The following is a 27,020-nucleotide window of genomic DNA, read 5'->3' as shown; positions in this document are numbered from 1 at the left end:
TGAGCTAGGTTTCAAAGGATTAATGTGAAAAAAAAGAGTCTAAAATCCTGTTCTTGCTTTGTCATTGAGGAGCACTGAGTTAAGGTTAATGAGGGGAAAATGAATTTAAACAATTTCATCATACTGCTGCAATGTGACAAAGTGTGAAAAAGAAGTAAAGGGGTCTGAATGCTTTCTGAATGCACTGCATGAGTATTCATTTTAATTTTCATCAGGGATACATTGCAAAAACAGTCTTAGAAACATCCAATTAGCATGTGTTTATATCAAGTAACATAGTGTGCAAGTGTTCCTTTAACTACAAACAGAGGGACGTGGACCTTGAGTAGGAAGTATTACATTTCGTCTACGTTAAATATTGTCTCAGCTGCTGATGATTATGCAGCTGGAAGGTCAATCTCTGTATATCAAAGCTTTGCTCTAACTTGCATTGCAGATCTAGATAATGCAACTCTATGCGAGGATGCTGATCTTTGTTCTCCGCAGCTCTACCACCAAACTCGGAGGTACTTGTTGCAGACGCGTGTAAAGCCGCAGCACGCCTCCTAGCCAATTAACAGTAAAATCAACCCAAACAGATTTCCAATTGATAAATCTTTAATGATACCAGGGATTTTACACAAATGCACACTTGACAGTGCTAATTTAAAGCAAATAGGAAGCTTGATTAAAAATTCCCCAGGCATGGTGGTGGTGGGTGGTGGGTGGGGGGTAAATGTTTGAATAATTTATCAGATTTAATTGACACGACTGCGATGTTGTAAACAGAAATGTTTTGATGTTCGTAATGCATTTTGACACGATGAGATTTTGGGACGGATCCAAGAGGAAGAGAGCGGTGGAATTTGAGAGAGTGGGGAGAGGGAGAAAGTCCAGGAAGTGGAGGAAATAGAGGAGGAAACGGAGAACGGCGGGATGAAGGGTACCTTTTTTTTTACATATTATTCCAGATCAAGCTGCCTGTAAAATTTTATCACAACGAATAAAAAAAAAATAAAAAAATAAGGCAAGAAAAGTGCTGGGCTATGATAGGCAGTGAAAATGATCAGCAAACACAATGATACACAAGCCTGGGAGCCAGCCTGAGGCTACGGCGCTTTGGTTTGACCCCAAGAATGTGACACTAAACAAAAAATGTAAATAGACAGGAAAGAGGAAGAGAAAGAGGGAACGAAGGGGAGGGGAGGATCTCAGGCTGAGCACATATGGTGTTTGTTGCAGCTAAGCACACAAAAATACAAGCAAGATAGACAGAGAGAAGGAGGTGGTAAGATCTGAAAGGCGACCTTGACATATTCGGCAGGCTCATGTTCCACAGGGGACCTTGCAGGGGTTACAGGGCCGGCAGATGCAGGGCCACCACTTGTCCGATAAGAAACCGATCTGCATGTGCACGTCTGCTCTCCTGTCTCTGGTAAACATGCCGGTTATCTGCAAACAAACAGAGTTTACTAGTGACTATGAATGAATACATCAAATTTTGATGGAAAGTGCCATGTCGGAGGCTTCTGAATGCATCTCCACCATGATACAATGTACACCTGAATACATGAATAGCCAAGAAGGAGGCCCTTGCTGTTTGTAGGGGTAATGTTGACTGAATTTTTAAAGATGTTATTTTGATTTGACACGACTGCTGGCTCAGTGGAGATCGGAGGTGGTGTTGGTGCGGGGGATACAAGACAGGCAGAGGGAGAAGACAGAAAATCATGCGAGACAGCCTGTGTCTGGGGAAGGAGTGGGTAAACAGTAGTGGGAGAAGCTAGAGAGGACAGAGACAAAAGACAATCAAGTGGTAAGGGATGGAATCACCATATTCACTGTCATGGGGACAGACAGTATAGAAAGACGGGGAGGGGGGATATAGGAGCCGGCAGATAAACAGATCCAAAGATGACAGGCTCATGGTGACACGTAAAAACATAAAAGCACTAACACAATAAGACAGATGCAAAGATACAACGTAGAATCAGATGTCAGCACTACAGACAGCAATATAAAGTCAGACTGCCTGCAGGTAATGCAAGTAATTGGCACCATTTGTTTTTTTTTCTTTTCAGTTCATTCCCAACAAAACCACTGTACTGCACACACAATGCAAAAAGGTGGCTAGGAGCGAAGCTGACATTACAACACGTCGCCTGACAATGTATCGCTTCCACATCAAAGGGAAGCCTCACCTTTTGCAAAGTGAGCGGAGGGCGAAATAAGCGAAGGTGCCCCCCCTTTCGCTTTATTAACTCCCAATCAATAAACATGCAGTCGGTGGCGAGGTAATCAGGAAACACTGGCAAATGGCCTGACAATGTATCAAAGCCAACGCTCCAAGGCAACGGCACAAACTCTAACAAGCATTTTATTACCGGTAGCTGTTACTGACATTAGTCAAAAACCAAGAGAGATAAAATAGAATAAGGAATGCAGCTTGGCTGGCTGAGAGGGCCCCTCGGCTCAGAGTGGAGAGCGTGCACCTCGCGTGTTTGATAGCCGCACGCCTCCTCTTTGATATGATAACAAATATAAATTGTTTAAAAACATCAAATGGGCGGCGAGCGAGACTTGCTGTGACAGATGTCTGGTGTAGGGGGCGATGAAGATGCTTGTCCACAGATGTGTTTATTTGAGCCAAAGGATGTGTTGTGAGGATGAATTACATTTTTGGCAGCACTTCACTACAAAAAATAGCTATTCTACGTCACTGCTTGCTTTTTTGCATATCTGCAGTCTGGTTTTGTTGCTGTGGTGTCCAATGTGTCATAAAAGGAAGAAGCATTTTGTTGAAATCATTAATGTTAAGTAAAAATCCTGTATTCAAATATATACTTATACTTATACTTTACCAAGAAGTACAGGCAAAAACAACAAATACTATGAAGTAAGTTTTAACTTGGAGAAATCAAAGTTTAGTCCAAAAAAGTCACGGTTGAATGACACTAGGAAAACTGCTTGAACACTTACTACAAACAGCTAAGTTGAACTGGCAGAGACGATGGAGAGGAGACAGACTAAATACACGAGGGAGGCAGAGTTTTAAGTCACAGGTGAAACTAATCAGGGTGGGGAATGTAATCAGGCAAGAAACAACGAAAAGGCAGGAAGTAAGGTATCTGAAATGAAATACTATCAAAATAATACTAGGGACTAATAAATGAAAAAAAAATGAAAACAAGGGCACATAATTGTAACAGCAGTGCTGAGATGAAACATATTCATGTAAAAGTACAGAATCTTTACCAACAAAAATTACTTAGAGTGCCAAAAGTTAAAGTACTCTTTTGGAAAATGCACTTAAACGCTTTCGTGCTGGGACTTAGATGAGAAACATGATAGGCTACCACTTTTGTCTTTGTACACCAAATAGAAAGCTGCAGACAGTAGCTGGTTAACTAAGCTTAGCCTAGTATACAGACTGGAAACAGAGGGGGAAAAGTTAGCCTGGCTCTGTCCAAAAGTAACAAAAAAACTCTTAGCAAGAAAGCAAATAAGCGATTTCTTAATATGTCAAACTTTTTCTTTAACTGACCTCTTAGAGGGGACCTATTATGCTCATTTTCAGATTCATTTGTTTAAATAGAAACTCTAAATACATGTTTACATGCTTTTATGGTCAAAAACCAATTTATTTTTCACATACTTACTGTGCTGGAACACTCCCCTCCCAAAAAAGCCCAGTCTGCTCTGATTGGTCAGCGTTTCCAGGTCCCTTCATCTCCGGGCCATCGTTGCAGGAATGACTGTAGCTGAGAATAAGGAAATCAGCAACCAGGTTTACATGTTAATATATATATATATATATATATATATATATATATATATATATACACATGCATATAGCTTCACGTAGCAGTGTAGGCTACATAATGTAAACACTTGCAGTAGTGTGCATGGAGCATATGACCCTAGAAAAAAAAGAAAACATTGGAAACTGATATTCAGTAGGGGTCAACAAATGATCATCCTGGCTGATTATTGGGGCCGATATTTGGCATTTTGCTGATTATCTGTATCTGTATTATATTTGAATGATCGCTGATAAGATTAATAAATTAAAAAGTACAAAGAATCTTAGAGCATGGGAGGAAGTTTTTCTTTGTAGAACCTCAGGGAGCTATTTATATTTATGCATTTTTTATTTAAATTTTCTAAATTTTCTTTGACTTAATACAAAAAAGTCGCAGGGAACTTGATGTATATGACTCCTCAGCTGCTGAAGGCATTTAAACAAAGTTTTGTGTTGGAATTCGTTATATTCCAAATTCTAAAAACTGACAGGAAGATTATTATTTTTATTGTAAATTAATATTGGTTATCTTTCTCAATAACTACTAATAATCAGTGCCTGTATTGGCCCTGAAAAACCAACATCGGTTGACCCCTAGTATTCAGAATGAGAATTCTTTTACAACCGCCTGCATACATTTATCTACCTCATTATCTGAAATTCTGGCCACTTGTACACACAGTATATAGCAGTATTTAAGGAAAAGCACAATAGGTCCCCTTTAGCCTTTAGTTGTAAAATACAAACAGTGAAGAAAAAAAAGGAATATTTCCATTAGAAAAACAGTGTAGTAAAAGTTTAAAGTAACATTAATTATGGATAAAAAGAACATTAAAAGTACTTTAAAATCTTGCCTGCTCTTTAAGTAATGTACTTAGCTCCTTTCCACCACTGCTGAGGTCTACCTCATCTGAAGCCATTCTCCTACAGTGTGGCACGCTTGTTCAGGGGCCGGCCCTCACCCAAAGGATCACACACAGGTGAGGAACCGAGAATGAAATCCGCTCCTCCCGTCAGCTAATTTGTTTGTTTCGTTCTGGGGGATAGCTGATATTAAAAGGAGATCCTGAGCATCGCGGCAGTGGGGGGAAGTAGGGATGGAGGGAGCTGGGGAAAGAGGGAGTCAGGGAGGAAGGGGAGGGAGGAGGGAGGTATGAGTTTACAAGCCCCAGGTACGCTGAATGGGTGAGTGAGAAGATGCAGAAAAGAAGGCAGTGAGCGAGAGAGAAAAAAAAATCTCATCCAAATAACTTTCACCCTGTGGGCACTAAAATGCAAATCACAGATCAAAGAGGTTTGGAATGGAAACTAGCGAGATTGGGAGAGAATATCATCAAACTGGGGTTATATATGTATGTTCAGGATGTGAGGGAGACATGCTGGACCCAGGTAATGGAGCTGACCTGTACTTGAACACTGCCCCCCGCTGCCACCATCATTTCCCCGCCTGCCTTCTCTCAGGATTATAGCATGTACAGTACACTGGAAAGTAATTTAGTTTCTCCTTACAGTACTTTTTCTTCTCTTTTCTATTTCTCTCTGTTTATAGAACCTTTTCATCAGACAGTGTATGCACAGTTTACACAGATGTAAACTTCCTCTCAAAGCAGTGGCCGAGTCCCTCCTTACATGTTGACACTGAGTTTTTGGGCAACTACAATGGCCTTCAGCACAGAGCAAAATCTAGAAAACAGATTAATGTTTAAGATTAATATCAAAGGAGCATTTACGGAAAGACAAGCAGGATGTGCAAAGAACTTCAAGTGTTTTAAGTATTCAAGCAATGTTTGATTTACTCATGATACCAAAATGCACCTTGCTCAAACATGATTAAAAATGTTAACCCTCAGCCCTACAAGCCTGTACAGCAGTGTAGTTCACATCTGCCTCTCTATGTACACGGATGACAGAGAACATGCAGTGGGTGGAGGGGTGTGGGCCGAGCTATAGATAGGCACGGGAGGATGTGACTGGGAGACACTCGGTACGAGGAGTCTCCACATTAATGTCTAATTAATGTCTGTCTCACCATTAATGTCTAATTAATAATTCATGTCTGTCTCCTCCACCTGAAGCTGTCATAACTTTTCTTGTATCCTGACATTAAATGTGACAATGTTGTCTTCCAGCACGTACTTTTGTTGTCGGCTTCTGGCTTATACTGGCAAAAGGAAGCATTTTATATTATAATGTAAACAGATTATTTTAATGCACATTTGGATTTTGTTCGTGATGGTTTTGTCTTTTTTACGTCACAACTACAGCTTGTGAGATAATGTCCCGGTGTGTATTAAGCTTGTACGAAGTCACCTGTCATAGCTGTGCAATGACAGAAAGTACATTTCTTCCAATAGTAGAAAGGAGTTGTAGGGGAGTGAGGTAATGTTAGGGTGTGAGGGTATGTTATGTTACTTTATACTTTTATCACACTGCATTTTAGATGGAAATACTATACGTTTTATTCCACTTTTTTTTTTTTTCTTTTTCAAGACTTGGTCCTAGCAAATTTGGGGTCTGGACAAATTCACAGCTCACTTGCATTCATTTAGAATGGACCTGCAGCCCACTTTAGGGCCACGACCCACCAGTTGGGAACCACTGCTCTAGCATGTTGGAATTGTGATGATCGCTCACTGACAGACCATCAGCATTACATCTTATAATTTTTCCCATATTTTCAATTTTTTTTTCATGGATCAATTTTGGCAGCCCCCTTGGGAGGCAGCCACCTATGTCACTTGTAGGAAGATCCGCCACTGCCATTCAGTCATATCACAACCCCCAGATTTATCTTTTGACCCATTGAGGGGGGCCTGATCCCTAGGTTGGAAACCATGGACTAAGTTTTTTTTTTTAGACTTGTGATAGATCTGAACACTTCCACCACCTCGGGTGTCTTTCCATTATTGCACCAGAACTTTGTTTACTCTCCCTTTCAAGGTGAAGGAAACAAAAATGCAAAGTCTTTTCTTGCCCCTGATTGTATCTGATCTTTAAATGAACACCACTGCAATTCATCTTAATGCTAAAAACAAATAAGCCACCAACACTATGCACACCCGTGCATTCTGCCATATTAAAAAAATCCTTACACATCAAAGAAATCCTCTTTTATTCCTCCACAAATTGAAGGTTAATTTTCCAAAGCTTCAGTATCTCTTTTCAGAGCAGGTATTCAGTTGCAGTTTTGTGTGCCATCTGCATCAGCACCAAAGCCCTCCACTGATGTGGATTAGCGGTTCGTAGCACTTTGACTCCCACTGCCACAGGAATTCAAAACACAGCTGGTTTTTAGAGTTGGTCAGCACAACCTGTGCAGGGCCACGGCTCAGTCCTCACCAGCCCCTCCTCAAAGACACTGTTTCTGCTGCACTGTCGTCTCTTTCTCTCGTGGTATTTGCTTTTGAATGTAAATCCTTAATCCTCCCTTTTTCTTTCCTCTCTGCACCTTTTCTTTGTATTTGTCCAACCATCTTTTCTCCCCGTGAACCTCTCCGTCTATTCGTCTTTGCCAGCCATCCAAATTTTTTGCACTCTGTGTCACCTGTAATCTGATTACTTCACGGCAGAATTAGCATGTATATTTAATGCAGGCTTTTTTTTTTCTTTTCTCCTCTCTGTCTTTTATTCTTTTTAAATCTTGATGAGTGATGCAGGGGAGGAACGGAGATGGGGTGGGGTTGCTCTTCTTGCATGTCTGGCGGATATGCCAGGGCCATGCTAATAAATGACAGCTGATTTATGCGTCTGTATTCTTTTATTTATAAAAAAATAGCAAGCGGGCTGATTTCTGATATTAATAATACAAGTGGATCCACTTTGATTAGGCTTCTGTGGAGAGCTGTGCATATTCAGCATTACAATTAAAGCCTCTGATGTGAAATAGGAATGACACGCTAATGAAGCGAGCTAGCGAGCCTGAACCGCGACTGTCCAACAGCATTACGGCCCATCTCGGATGAAGAGTAATTATACGAGGAACACTGAAATGTCATTAAAAATCTTCAGTAAGTGATTTAACCCACCATTCCTCACTAATGCTAGATATTCTTTTTTTTTCTTTACTATGCCCCAACCCCCACATGATCAACTCCCAAGGTTTTCCTTTTCTTAAAAAAAAAAAATCTTTTTCACAAGACAAAACTTCTCCTCCAGAAGTTGCACAAACAAAAAAAGAGCACCAGCGTCCTTAAACACAAACATATTGAGATTTGAGACAAAGACGTACAATTGCATTGTCCTAATTTAATTGCAGAACTCTGTGGTGCCGGTGGTGGTAGGTAATTGAAATCATTCCATTAGAAATTCCATTATGAATTGGTGATTAAGGCCAGAGGTGATTACCATGGATTAAAGATGATAGTTGGGATTTTTTAAAATTCTTTTCAGCATAACCTCTCCAGCCACCTGCACGCTATCCACCTCAAACAGCTCGATTTATCAACATGTAAGAGAAGAGAGTACAAGGCAGAGATATGATGAAGGGAAACACGGGGTGATAAAGGCAGAGAGTGTGTTTGAGGGGAGTGTTGTTTCTAAGAGGATTTAGCTAATCTGATTCCACCCCTTCGTTCTTGTTTGATGTGTTCGTTTTCACGGGCGACGGCAGCCTTGAAGGGTTGTTGTTGTTGTTGTTAAAGCATAAAGAAAACAAATAATGAGCTACATCATGTCACCATATGATATTCATTAGTCTTATTGTCAAGTCTTTCTGTGCTTGTGTGTGTGTGAGAGAGAGAGACAGGGTGTGTGTGTGTGTGTGTGTGTGTGTGTGTGTGTGTGGCAGATAATGCCACAGGCAAGAATTCATGAATATCAGCAGTTTCTCACCATTTTGTTGGGTTAATCCCTTGTTTCAGTTGGAGAAATCGGCATTTCTCTTGCATACATTATGCCTGCACATCACATCCACACAAAGTGAAAAGTACCTCTACGTCAGGTCCCTCTGATGTAATGATGAGTGAAGTTTTATGTATCGGGGTTACACAGTTTTTTTTTTGTCTATCTCAGCAGCTCCTTCAACACAGTGGAAAAATCAGTCGTGTGGCGACAGGGCAGGTGGATTCGGGTTTAAAACAAAGTGACCAGTGGAAAATACAACACTGGGACATGCTTTAAAGAAGCCTGATCTCGTGGGGTTTTTGTTTTATCTGAAAGTCTCCAGATTTGAGTGAAAATTTGCTGACTGAGATCTCAACAAGGGAGCATTTTTTGCATAAAAGTGGGCAAAAAACATGACCTACCTACACCAGAAAATGTACCAAAAGCTCCACTGCCTGACATGTCAAACACGTGACTCCTCTGAAGGCATCTGACATGGAGCACAACGCCCTGTGGCACCCAACTCAGCACCGACTTGGCTGTTACTGGAGCTGGGTGGGGCGGAGGAGCGGGCGCAGGAGTCCCCTCGCCCACCACCGAACCGAGCATCATGCCTCCGAGCTATGCAATTATTTTTGCACTGCGTCCAATATCAACTTGAGAGCAATGCAAATTATTTAAGACGCGCTTTTCAGGGCTCGCAATTATAATAATGATGATCTCAATTAGCGTTGCCATTGCCTCGGACTATTTAGCAGGCAATTTTGCAGCCTGGGGGCGAGGGTCTTCTAGGGAGCCGACACGCATCGTCAGGTCAGAAGGGGTGGAGAGAGGAAGAAAGAGACAGTGAGAGAGAGTGAGAGAGAGAGTAGGCACTCTTAATCAATAAACTGTGAGACTGGAGATATTTACCACCCAATCCCGCAAGGGGACGGATCATAAATTGACCTAATTGGTCAGTGTTGGAGATGAAATGAATGATGCCAGGATCTAATTCAGAAGGGCAGGATGTAAGCCATTTGGCCTCTTACTATTGTACTGAGATATACTGAGATCTAGTCCATGTCAGGAAGTTCAAGTAATAGTTTGCTTGAAACACGCTCGTGGTCTTTGTTCTGAGAGTTAAGGTTGGTCTGTTGCTGTGCGTAGGCTCAAGCAAGTGGCCTGTGCTATTGTGAGCATTTTTGTGTGATGTTTGTCTGCATCGCCCTGCACTCACATCTCCAAAATGTTAGCTGGTGGTTGGGTTTTTTATGCTGCTGTATTGAGCTTCTATAAAGTGCAGTAAAGTTTGACTGATTCTGCTAACATACCTAAGACTCATAAAAAGTGGCTTATAGCTACAATAGCTCTTAAACAAAATCCAACTACACTACAACTCACAAGGTTCACTGACAAAACAGTTGTCTTTAACAAGAAACTACTCCCCCAAACATTGCCTACAACATGCAAACGTCATTATCGTACATCAATGACATTTTATATTGCATAACTTACCCTTGCGGCTGGTAGTGATTTCCAACAACAGCAACATTGAACAAAGGTAACATTTAGAATTTAAGCTCCATTAAAATTCACAACGTTCACAGACAGAACAATTGTCATATACTGGAAACTATTCCCCAACATATTGCCTAAAACATGCTAATGTCTATGACATTTTATATCGCACAAATTAGCTTAGTTTTCCAACTACAGTAACATTTAACAAAGAAGAAGCTCCAGTATTGAAGCTCCATTATAACTCACAAACTTCACCAACAAAAAAAAAAAATGTCTTGTATACTTACGGCATATTTTCCTCACCTATATCACTCCAACAACATGCTAACATTATTAGCATAGGTCTACATTAGGCCACTTTAGGTTATGTACATTAGCCTAGCGGCTAGCAGAGTTTTCCTCTGCACATATGAAGACAGTAACAACAGCAACATTTAGGATAACGTTTAGAGTTTAAGCTGAATTACAACTCACAAAGTTGCACAGTAGCACACAGACAAAACAATTGTCTTATGTAGTAGACACATTTCTCTCAAATATCTCACTCCTACAACATGCTAACGTTATTGACATACATCTATGACACTTTACGTTGCAGAAATTAGCCTAGCAGCGCAGTTTTCCTCTACTCACGTGAAGGCAGGAACAACAGCAACATTTAGCAAACGTTAAGTTACAAATGTCGGCTCCTTTACAACTCACGAAGTTCACCTCAAAAAGTTCACCCACACCTATAACGTTTTCCCCACATATTCAACATGCTAACGCTATTAGCATAAGCCTGTAACATTTTACATTGCAGAAAAAGAGTGCTATTGGAAAAAAATAAGCTTAGCAAATACTTACATTTTTGGTCAGCAGGACTTTGAGGATTTTTGAAGCATAAATGCAATTGTAAGTGTAACAGGGTCAGTCATACACTAGCAATGTGTGTATTCTAAATGTATTATTGCCATAATTACACAAAAACTGTGTATGTGTAAGTTTGTTTTATTTATGTTTGGTTTTAGTTAATACCTGACCATTTAATCTTCCGGGTCGGTAAGTGGAACCTTTGTTCCAGGTTGTACCCCTACGGGCACATTATGGTGTAACGCCGCCTTTACAAGTAGCGTTTTCGCGCCAATTCGCTTCCCTCTTGTTACCGATCTCCGTGGGAGAGGTAAGCGAATCCGCAGTCCGAGGAAATGTCTTCCTTAACATGTGCTAATTACATTTTCAAGTTCACTGGCTAGCTTGAACACATTGCGAGACACTTACTTTGCACTGAAACATATGTTTGTGTTGTTTGATTCGTGTAGGGGCGTGTTTTGTGGTGATTGACCGGAGGATTTGTGTGTTTTGCGCTGTTTCGTCAGGTATGTTATGTTCTTTTTTTTAATTATTTAATCTATAATTTGTGTGTCGTGCCCTCTTGTTACCGATCTCCGTGGGAGAGGGGCGTGTTTTGTGGTGATTGACCGGAGGATTTGTGTGTTTTGCGCTGTTTCGTCAGGAGCCATGTAAGAATAAATGGAGACTGCCTCCAAAAAGATCGACGTATGAGTCTTTTCTTCAACACAACGCAGAGTCAGACACGCCGGTCACACTTGGTGCAGTAACCACCGGTTACATAAGCCTCCTTTCTTGCTCAGTGGTGTTCTTCAGTCCTCCTGGCGGGTGGGTAATAAGTGGGCTACAATTTCTGTTGATTTTATGTTCGTCTTTTCACCAAAACAGCAAAACGGTGGACATCCAGCTTCTGTGTTCACTCAATTCTGTCCCCGCAAACAATGGCAGGTAGGAACTATAGTTACTCAACTCTCACTTGTTGCTAAGGAGACATAAAATACCAGCACTCATGAAAAAATAGAAATAAAATAACAGTTCAATAGCTGTTACTGAGAGAGGAATATTTACCTGTTTTAATAACAAAAAATAAAACATAAATGAAAATTAATAATTAATTAAAATGAATGAAGTCCAAAATGATAATGTAGAATTATTCCTGCCAAAATATTAATCTTTCCCCACTACCCCATAACGCAATAAAAAATAAATAAATAAATAAATAAACGTGAAGAGTGCCTATGGTTTCTCAATCACCAGATGTAAAAACTTAAAGTTATGCTAAAAAAGAACTACACGACAACTACACTACTGTTGCATGACTAATGTCACCACCACAACAAAGCTGTAAAGCAGTGACGTTCTGAAGTCCCATTTACAGCAACTGGCTTTTTTAAGATACACAAAAGCATCAGTATTCACAAATGGAGTGTTTACTGGCGTATTTTATGCCGTAGAACAAAACATGAGAGTCTTAGGTTGTGTTAACCACGAGGAAAGCGGGAATACTGAAATACTAACTTATTTCTAGATTTAGGACTCATTCTGCTCTGCTCCACTCTACTAGTCTAGCAGCAAGTGCACGTTTATCTCTACTCATGTAAGGCCAGGATAAATAACACAGAAACATTCTTTTTGGGGAGTTTTTTATTGTCTTCAAAATTTCCTGTTTCTCTTCTGTGAAATAAAAGGAAGGAAACACCACAGAAGAAAATGGTTTTAAGTTTAAGAAAATGAACAGGAGGAGCATGGTTAGTTAGTCCTGTGGAGGTGCACATCAGGCCAATCGTAGGGTACGGTGTAAGGTATGGTGTAGGAGAGTCTATGCCATAAGTACAATGTTTACTCAGCACAGAAGAAAAACCCCTGCTTTAAATAAGAAGATTGATTCCACACTCAAATCTATGAGTGGTATGAATCTTCTTGCCTAACTGAAAGTGAATGAGCTTATTTCCCAAAAAATGTTGCTTTAAAAGCTGTCAAAATACCCACTTTCTCAAAAAATTTAACTCCAATTTCAGTGCACTCTCTGTTTCCCAGCCTCTCATGTAGTATACTGCTCTGCCACTGTATATTAAAGGGACTTCTTTTCCCCCACCATTCATGTGGAAAAGGCTTGCACCACCAGCTACCCTTTCTTTTATTCATCGTACTGTAAATAACTCCACTTTATGAAAAGCAGCCAGTGTGACTCACGGATACCTCTCTAACCACAACCCATTATTATTTCATGGCCTTTGAAAGAAGGGTCTATAGCAGGCGCTCTCACACTTTAATGTCGGAGCTCCCTCTGATGTTGTGTAGTACACAGCGGCCCTTGTTGCACTCTGTATGCGATCCCTCACTTGAATTCACAAACACTTCCAAGTGCATAAATAGCACGGAAGACGAGTGCCTTGCGAGCTAGCTAATGCTCTGGAACGCCATTGCTGAGGAGATAACAGGAGCCTGCCATGGCTGATGCCTGGGACTGTCATTGGGGGTGGAGGGGGTGGAGGAGAAAGAGAAATGTGCCTTTATGAAAAATGCTGTTGTTCTGACCTCTCATGGGACATCATATGGTAAGGAAAAAGAACATGCATCAGCGTTACGATTAAATGACCAGCGGACATGATTCAAAGGGTCCCACGATGTCCCAGAGCACCCTTTGGAACGTGTAGAAGGCTCTCGGCATACAGACGAGCTAATGGGCAACCTATTGGTCATGGTAGATTCAGTTTGAATCTCAATGAGGGTGTCAGTGTGTGGTTGCTCCATGACCGACAAGGTGTGGTAGGCCTACTGGAGTTGATTTAGCCACACGGCCTGTCATAGCGTTTTATCAGTCAACATCCATCAACGGGAAGGCTAAAAGGCGTGTTGTTTTTTTTCTTTTGAAGTGTCAAGTGAAAACTGCTCTTGAAGATGGATGGAAAATGGAAAGCGTCTGATGAAATTTCACATCTTTGTTTTCTGTACCTGATGCGGAACCTTGATGGTAATAAGGCAGATATTTTTTTTTTTTTATATGACAACAGACTTAATGTGGTTTGTGCCACTGCCAATTTTTGCAGCCTGTAGTTGGGTAAGTTACTTCTTACAAAAGCATTTCAAAAGGTACATAGCAGTACATTGGTGTATACTGGGACATGCCTGTGGTACATGAAAGCTGTGGGCTTGAATCATACAAAGGCTAAACCCATTACAGGTCCAGAGGGGTGGGCAATACAGTGCCTTGTCCCGCTCCTCTAAACAAGACTCTAGGTGCTGGAAGCTGGAACAAAGCCTTGTAACATATACATTAATCTTTAATTGTTTTTTTCAACCCCTTCTTTCACATCTCTGAAGTAGCAGCTCCTTAAAAGTGTGCTAGATTTTCATGGCTGTGCCTTTGTAGAATAAAAGATATATGTGTAACAGCGGAGCGGGAGAAAAAAATGTACTCTCTGATGCTGGAGGTAGACAGTTGCTTTTCAAATTCCAAGTTTTGGTCCTTTATTTTATTCAGCAGTGAAATGCCATGAATACAGAAAATAATAACGTCTGTTACAATTCTCAACCATGACCTTCTAATGTCAGAGAACCTTTAACGTATGGACACAGTACACAGTAATGAAAAGTATCAAAAAAAGTCGTTGAATCTCGATCGAAAGGAAATGAAACAAACAAAAAAATAAAAGTTTTCACCAATTACATAAACATATGTTTGCTACAGTCCCAATTTACTGTATACATAGGGGGATCATATTCCCAATTATTAGAGAAGGATAGCAGTAGAAAGGATACATGACTCAACTGCCAGACATAATGCTTCATAAAGTATGCACAGAGGTACAAGCAATAAATACACACATTAGGTTAAGCCTTACAGCTACGCAAAGCAGATGCAGAAAAAGCAGGTTTGCTATTCTTAGCGAGCAATGAGAGAGAAACAGTAAAAATTCAGGTAAGTCAGAAAAGAAACACTGAGATTTTTTTTTCCTCTTAGAAAAAAGTCTGGTAAATTTATGGGTCCACCAACATTTTTTTTTACATAAGTATGCACAGTTATCAAAATACAGACAAAATCAACCCAGAAAATCCAGACAATCCTAAAATCTAGTGGAGGAGCAGATCGCAGTTCTGGAGGTCTTTCTGGTATTATGTGCAAGCAACTATTTTAGACATTTTTTTTACTTAATTTATACAAAACCCATGCAAATCTACAGGTAATATGCATTCTGTGGCTGACAGGTTTTATCCCTCCCAAAACAGTATATCTGAGGTAACGCACTCCTATGCATTGTACGTAACATTTAGGCCATCGTCCCGATGATTTTTATTATATTCTTTTTATTGGTTCTTGTTTCCAGTCCACCAAATGATTTTTAGACATGCATTTTTAAAACACAATATTCCCTTACAGGTAATCTATACATTATCATTCTACAAATGTTTGAGGACAACCTATTACAATGCAAATCTTCCATATCTTGACGCAGGGAATGTAAACGTTGGTTCGAGCCACGTCCTATGAGACAAGCGTAGTAAAGTGTAATAGCTCTTGTGGCATTCTAATAACTCGTGCAATCTGTCATAATTGTTCTGAATTTGTTGTGCAGAGGTAGAAGCTTTTAGAAAGCCTTTTTGGGTAAGTGGGAGAACCCTTTTTCTTTTTTTTTTTTTTTTTTTTGAAAGACGCAGCGTCCTTTTTATTTGGTGTGATAAGATTATTAAGAACGTCGTCTTCAAGTCGTTTTGCTGACTCCAGCTAAGTATTGAAGGGATAAGCTTTGTTCCTGGGCCCAGTACCCTCTTGACGTGGAACTGGCATGTGTGTGTGTGTGTGTGTGTGTGTGTGTGTGTGTGTGTGTGTGTCTGTGTTTTACATGCTGCATGTTAATACAGTACTGCACGTGTCTGCATGTTAAGCTCTTACAGCCAATTCTTCGGCTTGGCACAACACTTGAAAACAACATATGCACAGTGTTTCCATTTTGGTCGTTACAGCACGGTACAAAGCCACTCGTCGGTTTTTTGACAGCATGCATTCTCTGCAGCTAACCCAAACAGGAAGGCTGGCAGACCAACGCTCGTTGGTCTCCATGTGCCTGCATGTATGCTAGTCTCTGACTGAGTGTGTGTGTGTGTGTAGTTGTTTTAGCATTTCTTTATCCCATACAAGAGGAGGCAGAATTTTGTGTAACTTTGGTTTACTGAAAACAGAAATGACCATTAAAGCAACAACACTTTTCTAGATGACATTAGCTGTGAGGGAAAGGATGGGACGTAGTCTCCACGATAACTACTTCTCTTTAGTCTCTATGAATATCAAGTGTGTTATAAAAAGCTGGTTACCTATACAGAGTACACCTGTGCTAACACCAGTTGTATCCATATAGTTTAGAAGCTATGAACCACACAATGAGTATTTGATGACGTTAAAGTAGGGCTGGGCGACATACAGTATATTAACATTATACGGATATATGAGATGACATATCAACTCAGATTTTGGATATTGTAATTTGTAAGTGTTGTCTTATTTTTCAAAGGTTCAGTGTGTAGGATTTAGGAAGATAAATTGGCAGAATATTGAATATATTTTCTTGAGTGTATACAATAAGGGTTGTTATGTTTTCATTAAATTAGAATGAGCTGTTTTTATCTACATAGGGTGCGCGTCCTGGTCGATGAAGTCTGCCATGTTGCGCCACCATGTTTCTATAGTAGCCCAGAATGGACAAAGGAATGACCGGCTCTAGATAGTGCCATTTTTGCATTTTTGTATCGGCTATTGTAGTTAGCAGCCCCTCTATGAGCGTCGGAAAGTAATTTTTATTGTAAAACTGTTTTTACTGGTTTAATTCACCACGACCAGAGAGGAGGAGATCTGCAGATAATTTGGCTCCTGGTAAAAACTCCTAAACATCTGGATTTAAAGTTATCATAAAAAAAGGTGAGCATACATTAGCAGGTACTGAGCTATTTGCCCAGCTAAGAGGAGCCAAACAGCATTGCAGAAACACTGATTTGTAACGTGAAATTGTTTTATTCAGTGTTTTTACCAGCTGAAATCACTGGGACAGTTAGTTTCACAGAGAAAGAGACCTCTGTGGATAATTCTTCTCCTGGTTAAAACCTGAACTACAAACACTGAAGGATTTCTAATTAAACTGGTTGCAATCTGCAGTCCTTACCACTAGAGGTCACTAAATTCTACACACTGTTCCTTTAAAAGCCGCATTACAGTAAAATAATGTAATTTTCTGAACTTGATGAAAATTTATCAAATATCTCATTGTGTAAATATTTTGCGAAAGCACCAATACTCAACCCAACAATATCGTCGCAATATCAATATTGTGGTATTTGGTTTAAAAGTATCATACTTATCTATCTTAACCATATCCCCCAGCCCTACCTTGAAGCAAATATCACCTAGAAAAGGTCAACGTTCACCTTAGATATCCTCTTCTGCAATGGCTATTATTATTTGCTTTCACATGGTAACCAAGCCATTTCATATCAACTTGAAATTATGACTTATTTGGCTTCACTAGATATTTTTCATGTTTGGTTAGCGGTGTTTTCAGTTTCGGTTTCAACACGGCTCGGAACAAAGCCGCCACGGAAATAAGACGTGACATTATTTTTGACAGTCCCACTTAGAACATTACATATTTACCAGGTTAGAAAAAAAAATAGAAATAAAAAATCGGATGTGTAATGCATAACGAAAGGTTAAAAAAAAATTAAATGAAAATAAATGTCACAACAACACAATGTTTCTGCACTTCCGTTGAATACACAAATGTTTTGTTTTGGTCATGATCCACTTTTACAGTTAGCTGCTCTCTACCAGTCAAAGCACAAAATGCCTGCAGTTCAAATATCACATCACCTTTGTTTTTAACTACAATGCGTCTGGCAGAAAATCTCCAAAGTGGACATTCTATGAGTTTATCAAATTACACATCAAGATCAGCATGTATTTCCCCCCTCTCTCTCTCGTGATCATCTTTGTATAGGGCTAAATGAAACAATCCCAGAGGTTATTCGAAGGTAGTTTGCGGAACAAAAGCTTCTCTTTGTACTAGTTTAAAGTCGCAGAAGACGGACCAAGAGGAGTTTGGTGGCTTCTGTCTATAAGCTATTGGCCATTGCTAGTGTTGGCTTTGGTTTCTAGCTGTTGCCTGTGACTGTTTGCAGGTAGACAAAGCTTTAGAACGAGGAGGTAAGGAGAACAGCGAGAAGAAAATTATGCGGAAATGTTTTTGTAAATGGTGCTTTATACAAACTATTATTTTTCCCCCAACTCAATTTCCAGTTTTTTTTAACTTTTAACCACAAACAGATAATAGACTGGAAGCCAACTTTTTTCTTTTTTTTTCTTTTTTCCTTTTTTTTTCTCTGGACAGCTGCAACAACAGTCTTGGTACCGCAGTTCTGTTACTGGTGTGATTCAGGGAATGGCATTTACAGTTGGTGGTGTCTAAAATCAGATTTTTGAAATCAACGATGGTAAAATAAAAATTAAAAAAAAAGCTAAAAAATAATATACTGGTTTTCATAATAGTAGCAACATACAGGCAGTGACACAAATTTCTGAGACTACTCCTGTGCAAATGATAACAGAGCAACAACTTGAATTGAACCAGCAATTGTCTCTAGACATTAACAACTACTGGGGGGTTGGATTATTCACAAACATAAAACGTCTTCCTTTTTGGCAGTATATGAGGCCGCTAGCTTTCAACGGAACATGATTTGCTCATTTGTTTCAGGTTTTTTACCCCCAATCCGTGAGTCCATCATCCTTGTACTGTATGTGGCCACGCCATCTCTAATGAAATATGTCTCGAAGAGTTACTTCTTTTAATCAGACATCTCATGCCTGTCATGTTTCGGGGGGGATCCCAAAGGGCTGCAACAAAGAGTTCCTTTGGAACCGGGTCTCCAATCCGGATGCATGCTCAATAAATAGTCCCAGTGGTGAGAGAGACAAAGAGAGAGTCCGCTGTGGTTTTGCTTGGACTGTGGAGTGGTTTCTAGTCTTGCAGGAGGTCTGTGTGAGAGAAACAGTGCGGCTGGGTGAGGGGATACGTCGGCCAAAAACTGTATCCTTGTCACTCCAGGTCTTCTGATAAGTTCCCTTCCTCCAGCTCTCGATCATCGTCCAGCTCTGGACTGTGATTGGCTGTCGTCACCAGTGACATCGGACAGTCGTCGTCATCCATGTTAAGTGGCTCCTCCTTCACGTGAATGGGTGGCCTGTGACACAATCACACAGCCGATAAATGTTAGATTTTGATGCTTTGTGAGAAATTCCTGCAGCCAGTAGCACTTGTTTGACCTTGTTTCATTTTAGATTATGCGCAAAACTGTCAGGAAATATATTAAATCCTTATTATGACCACTATAAAATAATATTATGTAAAAGTAAGAGGGTTTTTTTGCAGGTGGACTACACAATAGACATTTTGTTGTATCAAAAAACAGGCATGTAACAGCCATTACATGCATTATCTAGTGAGAGTAACCATGTTGTTTGCGAGACGCTAATTCGACATGATGCCTCACGTCTACTGTAAGTAAGCGCATGAAAATTGCATGAAAAACATGGCCCCTGTAAGGCCGATAAGCTGTGATGTTCCAGACATGTTTGGCATTTAAAAGTTTACTGATGACACCAGGTTGAAATACATGAAAAAGGAAAAAAAAAGAGGGGGAGGAAAACAGGCCACATGATAAATAATGGAGAATTTCTCATCCCTGAGCCCCCTGGAGCAAAGGCAGAGGAGAGGCTTTTTTATCTAGTTAATAGAAAGCGCAGCCACTCGTTAATATGCAGGGGCTGTGCATGTCGCTCCTCAAGAGGAAAAACCGGCAGCTAGGTTCTGCCATTAATCAACTTCAGCCCCGGCAGTTCGCTCGGACACCATGATACATGTTTTTAACTCTAAATGGATGAATATCTTTAGCCACTGTCAATAAGCGCTGGGCAGGAAGCAGCGGCGGCGGCGCGCCGAGCAGGACGCCTCTCCCTTCAGAACAACAGAGGAGTGGGCGGAAAAAAAAGTGTTGGGCGACTAAAAAGAATAATAATGCTGTCACACACAAACAAGGCATAACATGATCTGGGGCCCTAGTCGGGGAGAGGGGTTTGTGCCACGATGATAAATCTGACAAAACCTAATTATTTCTGACACATCGGATGCATCAGAAAATCCCCCTAGACTTTGAAAGAGGAGAGTGGGAAGAGAGAGGGAGAGAGAGAGTGGTATCAAGTGGTAGTACGTTAGGACGCGTCTCCTAGCCTCTCTCCTGGGTTGCCTTCATCAGTGGAAGAGGAGGGGTGGTGGGCTTTGAATTTGAAAAGAATTTTAAAAGGTACAGATGACTTTAATATTCACCGCCAAATACTGTAAATTAATATTCTGATGTGGTGGGATGAAGGGAGGAGGCTGATCTGAGCGGGATGCATGCGGAGCGATGAATATTTCTGTTTTCTGCAGCTCAGATTCACAGTGAGAGGCAGGAGAAAAACACCTCGGCCAAAGGTTACACAAACAGAAATATACTGACTCTGCTCCCTTTGGACAATACAGTGTTTACTGAAGGGAAAGATTTATTTTTATTAACAAGAAAATTTAATTCTGTTGTTGTTTTGTGGAATACGTAGAGTTGCAACGATTAAGTGATTAGTTGTCAACTATCAAATTAATTGCTTATTTAATTACATTTAATTGTCAACTATTAAATTGCTAACAAATTTCATAGTCGAATAATCAATCAGTCATCAGCTACTAAGTTAATCGCGAGTTTATTGATTTATAGGTTTGAGAATATTTGTGAATATGTGAATATTTTCCTGTTTCTTCAACCTCTATGACACTAAACTGAATATCTTTGGGTTGTGGACAAAACAAGACGTGAGGGAAATCATCTCGGTCGGTCAAGTACCGACTGACATCTTTAACCATTTTATAGACCAAACAACTCATCCATTAATCAAGAAAAGAATTTATAGATTAATCGATGATAAAAATAATTGTTGGTTGCAGCTTCTGCTACTTACAAGTGCAAAAAGGTCAGAGAAGCAAATCTCTTATGCTGAACAATCGGAACATTTCAAATGCAGAAAATGCAATAGAGTTGATGCTCAATCATTTGTGAAGCAAAAATGCCAAAAATTCTCTCTCTAGCTTTTCAAATATGGATATAGGGTACTTGTTTTTTTAAATCTGTTACGTTTTTGGAGTGTTGGACAAACTCATTTTATAGCACTTAGACTAAATGATAAACATTTGTTATTAAAATGATCAAAATGTTCTTATTTAAGCTTCTTAAATGTGAATATTTTCTAGTTTCTTATCTCCTCTATGACTGTAAACTGAATATCTTTTTTAAGGACATTATTGTGGGCTGTAGGAAACACTGATTGTCATTTTCACCATTTTCTGACATTCCATAAACCAAATAACTGATTGAGAAATCAAGAAAATAATTGACAGATTTATCAACATGAAAGCAGTTAGCTGCATACCTACTTAAAGGTGCAAAGATCCACCAGTGCTGAAATGACTGGACATTTTCAAATGGAGAAATACATTAACAACAGCACTGATGGTCAATCATTTATGCAGCAATAATGCCAATCATCCTCTATTTGGCTTTTCAAATACAGGTACTGGCTACTTATTTTGAAAATATGTGTGTTTTGGAGTGTTGGAAAAAAATATTTTATGCCATTTTATAAAGAAAATGATTTTAAAAAATGTGTTTAAAAAAACAAACAAAATAATTCATGATGAAAAAAATACTTTTTTTCCCATCTGCCACAACATAACTTATTTGGCTGGTGAGAATTTGCAAACCACCTCTAAATGATAAAGATAACTGTTTACAGTTTACATGAATCCTCATTTTTAGAATTTATAAGCAACATGCAAACATTTAACAAATGGTTTATGATATATTATAATGTAACTGTATAAACTTTTGAGAGTTACTATGAATATACTTTATTTGTCAACAATTATCCTATGAAGACATTTTCTATCATTACAGTTGTTTTTACTATTTTATCATTAATTATGTTAGTACACCAGCCTCTTCTCATGGGAGCCCACAGAAGGAGTTCTAGTTATTGACAAATACATTAATAAACACTTATCTGCATACAGCCACATTATAAACCCTCTCTTAAATGTATGCACCGCTCGCCAAAGGTCTCCTCTGTTCCTCCAATACGCAGCTCATGAGGTGTTTGTGCAGCTTTGATGAAAAATATGCAGCACCACATTCACAGGCCTGAGCTTTCTGACACTTTATTAAAATATGTGGATGAGCCATTTAGTACTTAATGGCTAGCTGCCATTATTGAGTCACTCAGGAGTAAACGCTGGACTTTGCGGTGTAATAAATATGGGGTGCTCTCCGTGTGTGTGTGTGTGTGTTCTCGAGATGCCTGCTCTCACATCAATTGGAGATTAGCACCAGCAATCATGCAGAGGTATGTCAGGGATGCAAATAAGGTCATTAGTCCACGGGCCTAATGGTAGACTGGGGGACAGGGGAGGTGTGGGGGAGGAGGGGGAGCAGTGAAGGCAGGGGTGAGGACTGGGGGCAATCAAAGACATTCATAACATCTCACTGTGATTCATTAACAAAGAGGGGTGGTCACCAAACAATTAGATGTGACAGCACAAGACACAGCTGATAAAATACATATTAAATTGATTTTATTGGCTGTGTATGTTGGGTTCTACAACAAAACCATTATTCTACTCTGGTCGTTTTTGTGTAAAGTTGCTAATTTGCTCACATTGCAAACCCTGATTTTACAGTTCCTGGTGTACAGTACTACTTCTTTTAAGCATACCCCTTAGGGTGTACATGAGCACATGCATACACACAAGCACAAACCCACACGTGCACGCACACACACAATCACACACACACACACACACACACACACACACACACACACACACACACACACACACACACACAGCATGGCCTGGGGCGATCTGGTTCGCGGTTAAGCAGATAGCATTAACCTTCAGACGTTGAGGAGGAAGGAGAGGGTTTGTCTAATTGTTGGATTGACTTGCTGAGGAGTCCTCTCCTGAGAAAGGCCTTCAAGGTGATGTACTATTTAGTTTTAGTGCTACGAGCCTCTCCATTATTTAAACAACATCCTGGAAAAAAGCCGGTCATGAAAAACACATTTCTTCCATTTTGAGGTTGTCGTGGCCGTGTAAAGGCAGGAGGCGATGGAAGGGAGGGAGGGAGGGATGAATGCATCTGATCCTCCGTAGCCACTCATGTCAGTGTCAAGGTGGCGTGGCCAGAGAGAAGAGAAAGCAAGAAAGAGAAAGTCAATGCTGTCCGGTTACTAAAAGTTAAATGACCTGGGGGAGTGGTAACACTGGGATTCTGGCTCGAGCTGGGGCAGATTTGCTCTACTTAACACCCCATTTCAGAGAGGAGTAAACACGTCCAACTAGATTAATGTATGGATGTGTGCTAGGGCTAACCAAACACTGTTCTGTCCTTTCAGAGAGAACTGTGAGTGCATCCTTTCTCCATTACAGGAGTGGTTAGCCGATGTCGGCTGACTCTGCAACATGAGCTTTGACGGACAGTGAAATCATTAATGTGTAATTTCTGTCTGTTTGTCTCAAAATGTGCCTTGAGAGTGTGTGTTTCCCCTGCATGCCACTTTCACGCAGACCTGTGTGACATCGCTGGTTTCAGACATTCCTGAAACTCACCGGATTAATTTTTTAAAAACACTCTTTCTCTCTCAGCTCCATTAAAACAGAAACGGGAAAGGAGGGGTTGGGGTTTTTTTGAAAGTAATTAATGCTACACTTGCTCAATATTAATAGGAACAGTCTTGCATAAAATATAGCAGCTAAACCCCTATAATGCAGACAGTGGTGTAATTAAAGACGAATGTGTAATAGAGCCTATTTATAGCATTAGAACTAACTGGTATCTGAAACGTCAGGCTCACCTCAGGTATTAGAAACAGTGCCATTGAAATTATTAACAGTAGAAAGTGTCAGAGAGAGAAAAGTGTACTTATGATACAATACATGGTGGAAATTGAACCTTGCCCTCGGGTCATGGCATACTCAAGAACGTACTGGTACGGTGGGTTAAATATCAGGCAATTAAAGTAACAAAGGGCAGAAGGACAGCGAGTGAACTCCACTCAGGGGTGGAGGTGGGGGGTGAACATGTGCTTGCATTCTTGGATAGCTACTCATAAAAATGTGAGATGTGTGACACAATTATCTCTCAAATACTGCAGTGAGTGAGTAGAATGGGATTCTGGGTTTAACAGCGATGAGTTGCTAAATATTTTTTGTATGACTACCGATTTTTTTTTTTATAGTAATCAAATAAACATCTAATAAAACTGAGCCCTAATTTTCATGTAATTGTCTATATCATGCAGTACACACATGGGTGCGGTATCAGTTAGGGACTGTACTTAATTTAACAGACTAGGGTGGTGGCAGGTTTTTTATTTTATTTTATTTACTTTATTTATTTTTTTAACCATGACTTTTCCTGGAGCTACAAACATTTTTTCTTATGCTTCTTAAGCTTCCCTGAGCGACTGGTTTATTTATTTATTGGTTAGCCTGGTTTATTTCTCTCTATTATGATAATTTTAAGGCAAGTAATGCATGACAGATGGATCGTGGGGAGAAGATGGAGAAATGTACGTGATGGTAAACAAAACATCCCACATCGACACATATTAGAGCTGTTATTAGAGTTACATCATTAGCTCCCGAAAATAAATTTGTCGTTATGTTACATTAAATTGAAGGTTATCCACTGAAGATTACCGTGATTATTTCATTACACACATACAAAAAGATCCATGACTTTTCCAAAACTTTCAATGATTTTTTGTAATTGCAGGCCTGGAAATTTAATAGTAAAATTCTATGACTTTTCCAGGTTTTTCATGACTGTGGAAATGCTGTGAAATATTTGAACCATATTTCACAGTTTCTAGCTGTGAGAAATGGTGTGATTTGGGATATTTTAAAGAAAACATGCCCATTTGCACGTTTTGGTGCTCAGAGGGTATTTTAGAATAAAAACAAACTACAACGGTTTAAAGTTAATGTCTCTCCTCTTAGCCAAATCAAAACAGTGTCTCCCCTGTACTGACCCCCCCCACCCCCTCATAAATGATGAACACTGCCTTAGTCTGCAGGAACTCACATGTGTACTGGTGGGGAGTATCCGGGGCTGCTGTGTCCGTTGGTGTCCAGGTGGTCGAGTGAGCCGTTGAGACCCTCGTGGGCAGACTGCAGCAGGGTGGGGGGACTGCCGCTCAGCGTACCTGGGGGGCTGCCGCCCAGCAGTCCCGGTGGACTCCCGCCCAACAGCCCGGGTGGACTTCCACCCAAAAGTCCGGGTGGACTTCCGCCCGACAGGATGGACGGGTCTCCGCCGAGGAGGCCGTGGCAGTTGCCTCCCATGGGGCCCGTGGAGCCGCTGTTCATGAGGCCGGGGGTCCCCAGCAAAGGCAGGGAGGTCTCTGCTAGGGCAGCCTGCGGGGCATCGAAGACAGGAGAAGAAATGTTGAGGATAGAGTTTGAAGAAAGATTATTGAGAGGAAAGAGGAAGCTGGATAGTGAATAAAATTGGAATATGAGGGCTGCAGGAAGACGGAAGAAGGATATGAGGGCATAATCATGTCAAAATAAGAGTTCAAGAGTGTAGAAGATGCAGGAGAGGTGTATGGAGGGCGTGATACAGGAGGAAGACTTGGCAGCTGAGAGTGTTGATTTAACACAGTAATTATTAAAACAGTTGTCTCTGCTAAACTTTTTTATTCTGTTGCAGGCTATTTTTCCCCCTGTGACATCCTGCTGATGCCTCCCTCCCCCCCGCTGCCATTCACATGCCCTTGTGTGCTGTGGCTATTAAAAAAAAAAAAAAAAAGTCCCCCAAAAACTTTACCTCCAAATAATAAAAACTCCTGACACTTTCGCCTGCTGCGCATTAAAGTTATATACAGTGATTAAATTTTTAAAGTTTTTGCCATGAGCACCTCGCCGGCGTACACTATGAAGCCAAATCATTTATGACAGCTTAGATAAATATTAATGCACATGCCCTTGCATTTGCACATGCCACTATCAATCTAGGGTTTGCTGCCACAGCTGAAAGAAGGGGAGAAAGAGAACGGAAAGAAAGGAGGGCGAGTTGCTTCCTGATTCTACCACAGGGTGGCCTTCTGAGTCTGACGGTGTACAGGAAAGAAAGAGAGAGAGAGAGAAAGAGAAGAGATACAGTAACACACAGACAGAGAAAGAAACCTGAGTTGGAAAGAAAAAACTTGCTTGCTCTTAATGTGGAGCCCTATTGTTCACAGCAACCATTCAGCCACTCAATTGGTCAATCAGTCAGGCAGTCGTTCTGCCTGTCAATCAAACAAACAGGCAGCTGGTGAGTCTCTGAGGCTTTCTGTTCTTACCTGTAAGCTGGCGTTTAGTGCACTTCCATAGCCAAGACTGGAGGGCAGGTTCTTGACAAGTGATGGGCTCCTGGATACGTTGGAAAGAGACAAACAAAAAAAAGATGAATTCTAACTGTTGCCTCATGTGGACATAATAATGTTGGCAATTTAAACAGCAAATATAAGGGCTGGGGGTTGATTACATGTGTATTCTTCAGTCATCGAGAGATTTTGTTTATATGTCCAGTTGCCTAGGTTTTCCTTGTTTGTCTGTTTGTGTATTTATGCATACATATGTACATGCACTAGTATGTATATGTGCTTGTTTATTACTGCTAAAATTAAGAAAAACATTGTTGAAAAACAAATACATCAGAAAACATATCAAAATGACACAAATGACCTGTGAATGTGTCAAGTTTGTAAAAATAAAATGAAAAAAAAAAGTAAATTTTCTGTACTGAGCTTATATTTTAAAATGGCGTTTCTTTTTAATTTTCTTTCATTTCTTGTGTTCTAATCCAATGTGCTGTTTACATTTTGTGGAATAAAATTGAAAATAAGGTATTTTATCTGATGTGTGGAACTGGAACTAATGACTGAGGAGAAATATGGACCAGTATGGAA

General features: G+C 40.2%; 1 protein-coding gene and 1 long non-coding RNA gene across 5 annotated transcripts in view; both read right to left on the bottom strand.

Moving 5' to 3' along the window:
- Window positions 1-717: 717 nt before the first annotated feature.
- On the bottom strand, window positions 718-11,004 carry LOC148185907 (uncharacterized). The gene is made up of 3 exons (XR_015775526.1): window positions 10,952-11,004; window positions 3,639-3,740; window positions 718-1,431 (listed from the first exon to the last, which is right to left on the bottom strand). It is a non-coding gene; the product is annotated as an uncharacterized LOC148185907 (long non-coding RNA).
- A 3,378-nt stretch (window positions 11,005-14,382) lies between these two features.
- Window positions 14,383-27,020, bottom strand: part of foxp2 (forkhead box P2) — a 178,933-nt gene continuing 166,295 nt past the window's right edge. For all 4 annotated transcript variants that reach the window (XM_088073077.1, XM_088073075.1, XM_042511101.2 and 1 more), the window contains 3 exons: window positions 26,412-26,481; window positions 25,151-25,482; window positions 14,383-19,165 (listed from right to left, as the gene is read on the bottom strand). In XM_088073077.1, the coding sequence (XP_087929203.1) occupies window positions 19,021-19,165; window positions 25,151-25,482; window positions 26,412-26,481 (547 nt within the window). In that variant the 3' untranslated portion in view covers window positions 14,383-19,020. The remainder of the gene's footprint in view (window positions 19,166-25,150; window positions 25,483-26,411; window positions 26,482-27,020) is intronic.

This window comes from Plectropomus leopardus, chromosome 22 (genome assembly GCF_026936395.1).
Source record: "Plectropomus leopardus strain MGB_pleo_1.0 chromosome 22, ASM2693639v1, whole genome shotgun sequence".
Lineage (NCBI taxonomy): Eukaryota > Metazoa > Chordata > Actinopteri > Perciformes > Serranidae > Plectropomus > Plectropomus leopardus.
The sequence above is the reverse complement of the archived record's forward strand: the minus strand, read 5'-3'. Positions and strand labels throughout refer to the sequence as shown.